Genomic DNA, 7961 nt, shown 5'->3' on the forward strand with positions numbered 1-7961 from the left:
AATACTTTTTGGGTTTTCTTTTTTTACACAATTATTTTTCTCTTTCTCTCTCTCTCTTTCTCTCTTTCGCTAGTAAGATCGTTTATTTGAACATAATACACTCCATTTACCATCACTCTCCGCGTGCATCTTTCCCCAACAGTTCTCGCTTGTTTCTTATCAAAATTGTTCGATTCGAAAACAAAATAAAAAAACAAAATAAAAAAAACAAAAGGAAGATGAGAAGGAAAGGAAAAAAACCGCGTACACGGGATGCGCCCACGATTCCGCTCGATTCTTCCAAAGTCTCTAGCAGCCACTAATTAAAAAAGAAAAAGCGAATCCGATTCGCGAAAGGAAAGAAAGGAGGGAAAAAAAACTCGGCTCTCCCTTTTCGGAGCAGGCACGAAGAAGAAGCGAAGCAGTCATCCGAAGCGACGCGACGCGACGCGCGTTCTTGCTCTACGCGAAACGTAATCTAGAAGAAGGAATGTGTATCTTGGTACCAAGCTTCCTTTTCTTAATTCTTTCTTTCTCTTCATCGCCTAATCGAGATTTCTCGCGAAGGGGGAGCAGGTGCGAAAACGAAGTCCGTAAACGCGCGTCGCAAACCCCGCGACGTCGACGTTCGCCGGGAAATGCGGACGAACGGGGATGGACGGCGAACGTCGGCGGTGTCGACCGTGAGCTTCGGAGAATCCCCGATTGCACTCGTAACGATCTACCCGAGAAGAATCGATGCACCCGATCAAGGTCGACCGCTGACCTTGATCGAGTTCTGCCAAGTTAGCTCTCTCTCTCTTTCTCTCTCTGCCTCTAACTCTTTCTCTACGTTTTTTTTTCTTTTCTCCTTCGCTTCGTTGATCCCGCGAGAGTGACTTAACGAGAAACACGATCCAAGCGCGTGCCGCTGAGAAACAAGAATTCGTAGCACATCTGTGTACTTCAAATGAACGTACGTCTTGAGCGAAGACGTGTACATATAACCGGCGTGTGTGTATATATTTTTCTCGGTGTGGCTAATTAAAAGAGTATCGATGGGTGTCCGCTTGATAATTAGCGCGCGAGCTTAGCTCCCGAGGATCGCGAATCGTCCTCGCGTCCGCTATTATCCTCTCTTTTTACATCGCTTTATGCTTCCGCGTGTCGTGTGTACGCGTATGTGTATAGGTGTATATGTGTGTATTAGTTTTAATCTTCCCTTCCTTCCGAATTACGTTTTCTATCTCAATCGTCAGTTGACTTAATTGTACAAGATATAGTTATATTATACAAAGTATGCACTTCAAAAATATCCGACGCCACGGACCTTTTGAACCACAACATGCTTCACGATTTTCTCACGTTATTACTAAAATCATTTTAAATAGGTGGCGAAGAAAAAGATAGGTGTGGGGGGAGGGAGGTCGAGGTGGGTAGCCGAGCGAAAGGTAGGGGGTAAGGGTGGAGGAGGAACTTACACTTACGAGCTTCACTATGATACAACACTGGCAATAGTCATGTAATGTGGTTCGGTGTGTGTTTTGTACGCGGGCCAATCTGTAACCCGTGTGTAGTAATAACGCGCGTGAACTCCTCTCTCCCTCTCTGTCGTTTGTTGCAAATATTATAATAAATCTGCATGAATTGATCATAGTAATAGATTAATGATTGATAATAATAATAATAATAATATATTATAATATATATAATAATAATAATAATATTAATAATATAAATCAATAATGGGCAGGTAAATTAATAATCGTCGTAATAATAGTCTAGTATTTACAGAGTTTTCACGTGAGGGCCCGGTATCGAATACGCATTCTCATTAGTTACATTTTGATTGAACTGTACAGTGGACACAGTGGACCCTCAACCGGAGAAAACTACATCGTTCTACCCTTCTCTCTTTCTCAAAATTAACACGTTTTTATATAAACCCTCCCGCGCACACTAGCAGCCTGTTGTGAATTTTAATTTTTTTTTCTTTTTGGTTACGACAAACGTTAACTCGTCACGCGTGAACGATTCTTTCGGTAGGACATGGTTGGCCAAGCATTCTACCGACAGTATCGCCGCTCTTTCAAGTTCCACAGACGCGGCTCGCGGCATTTCGGAAAATGTCGGAGTTATTCGCGATAAATCCATAAAATTTCATGGTTAAGAATACAACCTTCGGTGTGGCGCTTAGGGATATCCTTTTAATAACAAATTCTCTCCTTAAACGAATATATTACTTAATATAAGACCTAAATTATCTTTCCCCCATACATACAACATTCTAGTGGATACTCCCTATTTATATTACCGTTTATCTTTCATACAAGTCTTTATCATATACTTTGTATTTTTCGTTACGGTAATATTAATATATTGGTATATAATTGCGTACATTTACGATACTAGTTACGAACTAATAGTATTTGAACTATTAATTATTAATGTTAAGTATACACAACATACATGTTTTATATATATATATATATGTATATATATATATATATTTGTACGATTTCACTCACCCTGCACGAGTAGCAGCGAGGAAGAGTGGCAGAGTCGAGGCGGCTCTGGAGGATACGAAGGGAGGATACGTAAATAATAGTCTCTCGATAGTGTTTCGCTTTAGTTAGTCTTTCGTTCCTCCTCGTTCTACCGATTTTCATCTCTCTCTCTTTCTCGACCAAGGACGAAAACAATATTGAGTCTATTTGAGCCAGGCCGAGAAGAATTGAAAAGCACCAACGTCACGTTACCTTTCCCTCTTGTCTTTCGACGTATCGCATAATGTAGAAAATCGAAAGAAAAGATATGCGCGCGCGCGAACCGAGCGTCTCGTTTGCGGCATTGAAGTTAGCGAAATCGAAAATCCTATCCCGCGGTCCTGAGGGAGTTCAAGCCCTCAGGCGTGTCAGGCTCAATTGCTCGGCGAAACTTGATGAAACGCGCGTCAGGCTTTCTCCTTCAGTCTCTATCGGCGTGCGCGCGCGCGTGCGAGCTTCAAGATTAATTATCTAATTACGCGAACGTTTCGTATTATTTATAAATTCACGCGACGCGGACGGTCGCAGCCGTCCGAGCGCCGCCGTCGTCGTCTCCGTTAAGGGAAACACTTACATAACCATCGACCGATGTGATCGTCCGTAACAGTCACTACAACCCCTCGACGAACTTGGAGAGTTGGTCCTGCGGCGTCATCGGCGTCACCTCGTTGGCGTCTGCGCCGCCATTCGTGGGCGCCGGCGCCGGCGAGGGATGATGAGGCATTGCGGCGGGATGGCCGGTGGGCGCACCTGGACCGCCACCCAGCTGCGAGAGCATCATCTCGCTGGGACCGCCGCCGAGCTCGTGGGCCGGCGAATGTGTCGGCGTGCCGTGAGGCGGATGATGATGCGGCGATGGCACCGGACCCGACCGCGGCGACGGTACCGGCTGATTACGAGGGGAAGGGACAGGTCGCGGCGAGGGGTTGGGCTGTGGAGATCGGATGGGCGGTGGCGAACGGACTGACTGCATCAACTGTTGTTGCACGGAGATCCCCGGCGGACCCATGACGCCTTGCGGCGAGGGCACGGGCGGTGGCGTAGGTTTCAGACCTGGCTGACCGTAGCCCTGTTCGTTGAAACCGCCGTAACCTAGGGAGTTGGGCAAGCGTTGGTGTCGAGATACACTACGTACTAGAGCCCCACTGTTTCCTAAGTAATTACGTTGCTGCATGTTTCCTAAGTAATTACCAAGAAGCGGCCGTATAGGTCGTTGTTGACCGTATGGTGGCGCCGGAGGTTGAGTGAATGGCTGCTGCTGCTGCTGCTGCTGCTGCTGTTGCTGCTGCTGCTGTTGCTGCTGCTGCTGAGCCACTTGTTGTCTCTGCTGCATCACCAGCTGCATCTGTTGTTGTTGTTTGTAAGCCCATTGAGGCTGCGATTGCACCGACTGTTGCTGTTGCGCCTGCTGCGTCAGCATCTGTATCTGCAGTCTACCCTGCTGTTGCTGCTGCTGCGGCTGCTGTTGAGGTTGCTGCTGCTGCTGCTGCTGCTGTTGGGACATCATATGCTGCAAACCAGGTTGTTGTTGTTGAGGTTGATTAGGACCCAATGGGCCGCCGACTCCCCCGCTATGTTGACCAGGTTGTTGCTGATGAATAAGTGCAGCCTTTTTATTAAGAAAATCAGTAGTCAAATATGCGCGTAACAATATAGAACACGTTATAATTTTGTTAACCCTTTGTGATCACCTCTTAGAAGTTCCATAATGGTCGTAACAGGGGCAAAATGACCCTAGCGCATTTAACCGGTTGCCGTACTCATAATTTTGATTCTTTAAAGTAAAAAAAATTACTAATCATACTTTGAACATTGTAGAATATAGAAATACAGCCGCTTTGTAAAAATTTTAACATGTTTAAAAAAAATTGTAACCTTTCAATTTTTAATTTTTTAAATTTAAATTTATGGCTATACTATAAAAACACTTTGAGAAAAAAAATCACGTCATTGATGTCAGAATGACTCTAATGCAAAGTTACGCGAACAGCTGTTATGCGAACGCCTGACACGATGATAGCAATACTGGCGTCTAGGCCCAAAGAGAATCTTAAACTTTAGGTAGATGTCAAGTCGAAATAAGAATATAAAGATACAGGGTCTCAAACTTTTTTTAGGCTCCAATGAAGCCCCCCCTCCCTCACGTAACCACGATGGGTTAATGTCAATCAACTTACTCGTTGCTTAATAAAAGCAGCCATTAACGGTGGATTGCTCTTGAGTATTTGGAGTATTTGGTTCTGCTGGTCGGGCGTGTGCGGGTTCCTGAGAGTCTGCATCAGTTGCTGAAGAGCATGCTTCTGCATACCTCCCTGCGGACCGACCTGTCCCACAGGTCCGATCACTCCTGGTTGTCGCGGCAATTGAGCACTCATTCCCATCCCCGGTTGAGCTTGATGCTGCTGTTGCTGCTGCTGCTGCTGCTGCATTAGCTGTTGCGGTGTCTGTTGTCGCGCCAAATTGGGATTTTGTTGCATAACTGTATTCGATTGGTACCTGCTAAGAAGATGGAGAGGCAAGAGCTCTTTATCACGCGGTCTTCTTCAATTATAATTCATTAGTCATAGTGAATCCACTATTCACTGTAGTGATGAAGAGTTATATATAGGAAAATGCAAAGAAAATACGTGAATTTAATCAATACCTGGTTGTCCATTGTTCCATCGGGATGAGATGGGTACCGCTAGGATTCGGCATTTGTACCGGTAATGGCCGTTGCATCTGTGGCGGAGGCATCACCCCGCCCGTCTGCCCGCCCACACCGACACCCACGCCAACACCTCCACCCGGAGTCACTTTGCCGTAACTGACGTGTGGTGCTTGTTGTCTCGCAGCTTCCTCTTGTACTTGCTTCACCACCTGTAGCACATGAGCGGGAGGGGTCTGTGTCCCGGGCTTCAATCCGATACCCGGTTGATGTGGTGTCGGCAAATTCGATGTGCTGACACCAGGTTTCATAGCGACTCCAGTCGTCATGGCAACGTTTGACGTCTGTTGTCCAGCCTGCATTGCGGCCACAGGTCCGGTTGGTCTTGTATTCATCACAGCCATTCGCCTCCTACACGAGTAAACACAAATATAGATGAATGTTTTTGATAAATAAAATGCAAAAGAGTACAAACATGTTCACGTGTTTTTAGTTCAGGTAGCATTTTACAATTCGCTACTTAGTAAAAATTAATAAAAAAATGTTTCTAAAAAAAGGCAATAAAATATATTTTTGCCCTAGAACAATATATATGTATATAAAAAAATCGATGATTATACTGACCTAAGCAATTGCGCTTGTTGTAATCGTTGCTGCAATTGCTGCTGCTTTATTTTGTGCTTGATGTTAGAACAGAATGGAACGAGACACTTGGTCTCTTGGCAGTGTTTTGCGTGATAACAACATAACGCGATCAGTTGTTTGCAAATAGGACAACCACCATTTGTCTTTCTCTTACAGTTCTTCGTATGCATAACTACTCGCTTCATCTTCTGGCAGCTCGGTAAACGACAGTTTGCATCTCTGCATTGGCAAGCATGCACCAATGACTGAATGCATCTCTGTATCGACAATTTTCTGGCCTCCTACATTGCAGAAACGAAAAAGATATGAGCGCATTATAGATTTATCATAATTATATCATGAATAGTTTTAGAACAACCCGATAAGTTACCTGTGGATTCGTTTGTTTGGCGTCAGCCGGCGAAGAGCCATCATCCAAGTCAAAGCCAAGCTTCTCCATCGGATGCGGATGACCATCTTTTTCTTTACAACTCACACACAAATCGAAATCCTGTAATAAAATCGAAATTATAACGAAAGTTACGAAAAGGAGCGCGAGTATTTATTTCCGAAATAATTTTAATACGTACGTCACAAACTGTACAATGGTATCGGGTCTCCACATGACTTTTGCAGTTATTGCAAGTGTAAACGAACTTGTCTTGGCCTTGATTATGCAACTCGTACAGCATGGACATGGAACTGAACTTCGCTCTCCTAAGCGATGAAAATTCGTAATGCCTCTCCCTCGCCATTGTGAGAAAGGCGTCACGACCGTCCATTAGATCACAATTAATAACAGGATCGGGATCTTGAATAGGCTGAAGATTTAAGTAAAATCGCATTTAATTAATAATCGCATGCACCAATCTTTTAGAGGAAGAGAAGTCTGTTTTTTTTAAAGCACAGTAAAAAAAACTTACTGCTAAACTGGCTGCACTTTGAGCGCTGTGCAACCTAATGACGAAGAACACCTCCTTATGCTTTTCCATGGTGGCAAAGATTTTCGCAGAAAGATCATTGCCGGTCTGGGGAGTATTCGATTTCTTGCTATTTTTCCTTTGATTCGCTTTAGATTTGTTGGATTTCTTCGCCTTCTTCTGGCCCTTCTTTTTACCGTCTGGAGTTTCCGCGTCTTCGGATAGCGAAAATATCTGAAAAAAAAAAAAAAAATACGAGGCATAAATATACGAGGAATATACGAGAAAGACGGTTATTTCATGCAAGCAGAAACATTTATCGTCCACAACTTACCGCGTTCGCTGCAGCAGCGGCTGCTTCCGCTGCTTCAGCTTGTTTACGTTTCTCTTCCTCTTCTTGATCTAATTCTTTAATACTTTCTTCCAACACGTTCGGCCAAAAGTCGCCCTCAAAATACGGTAAGTCCGCCGCGGACGAAAGCCTGTCTTCCATGGCTTGTTTTAAGATGTCCTGCGTATACAAAAGTTTCATTTATATATTTCTGTCTCAAAATAGAGAAATATGAACGCGCAAATAGTAAAAAGTACTCGGCAACAAAATGTCGTCTGCAAATCCTATGTTCATTACTATGTAAATGTAAGCAAGAACACTAGCTTTACCGCAGACGTTTATTTAAGTCTCGTTTGACACCGATACGATACCGCGACACGTAACGGAAACACTGGAGACTAGATCTAAAAATCCGCGAAATACATTCTTTTTTCTACTAACCTTATAGTCGAGCACGATTCTCTCAACCATTCCCTTGTCTAACATTTTCTTATACCACTCCTGCAATCTCTTAGGCTTTGGTATTTTTTGTTCTGCGGGATGGCAGTGGAAGATATAATCGTCCCCTTCGGAAGGTGGACAAGCCCAAATATGAGCCATAGTGTATCTACAATTTTACATTTTTCTTGTTTTACATTTGTTTTTTTAATATAAAATTTAATTTGTATATAAAATTTATAAAAATTAATTTTTTTAATATAAAATTAATTCATCTTAGATACAATATTAGATATCCATTGTGTGTGTGTGTGTGTGTGTGTGTGTGTGTGTGTGTGTGTGTGTGTGTGTGTGTGTGTGTGTGTGTGTGTGTGTGTGTGTGTGTCGTGTCGTATGTATATCAGTCCGGCGTTCCCTCTTAATGTTCGCGAGTCAGCTTTTTACGTTGCAATAATAATGGAGCTGTGTGAGCGTGGAATGTAAAGGGCTACACGGGT

The 7961-nt window shown here is 43.7% G+C and overlaps 1 protein-coding gene across 5 annotated transcripts in view; it reads right to left on the reverse strand.

Moving 5' to 3' along the window:
* Nucleotides 1–1670: 1670 nt before the first annotated feature.
* The window catches only part of LOC105447919 (CREB-binding protein), an 18750-nt gene continuing 12459 nt past the window's right edge, over nt 1671–7961 (reverse strand). For 4 of the 5 annotated variants that reach the window (XM_011686226.1, XM_011686225.1, XM_011686224.1 and 1 more), the window contains 9 exons: nt 7468–7633; nt 7030–7206; nt 6699–6929; nt 6366–6596; nt 6167–6286; nt 5776–6077; nt 5149–5562; nt 4682–5003; nt 1671–4095 (listed from right to left, as the gene is read on the reverse strand). In XM_011686226.1, the coding sequence (XP_011684528.1) occupies nt 3115–4095; nt 4682–5003; nt 5149–5562; nt 5776–6077; nt 6167–6286; nt 6366–6596; nt 6699–6929; nt 7030–7206; nt 7468–7633 (2944 nt within the window). In that variant the 3' untranslated portion in view covers nt 1671–3114. The remainder of the gene's footprint in view (nt 4096–4681; nt 5004–5148; nt 5563–5775; nt 6078–6166; nt 6287–6365; nt 6597–6698; nt 6930–7029; nt 7207–7467; nt 7634–7961) is intronic. The other variant, XM_011686227.1, reaches the window with a different exon arrangement.

This window comes from Wasmannia auropunctata, unplaced genomic scaffold (assembly GCF_000956235.1).
Source record: "Wasmannia auropunctata unplaced genomic scaffold, wasmannia.A_1.0 LD336090.1, whole genome shotgun sequence".
NCBI classification, from domain to species: Eukaryota; Metazoa; Arthropoda; class Insecta; order Hymenoptera; family Formicidae; genus Wasmannia; species Wasmannia auropunctata.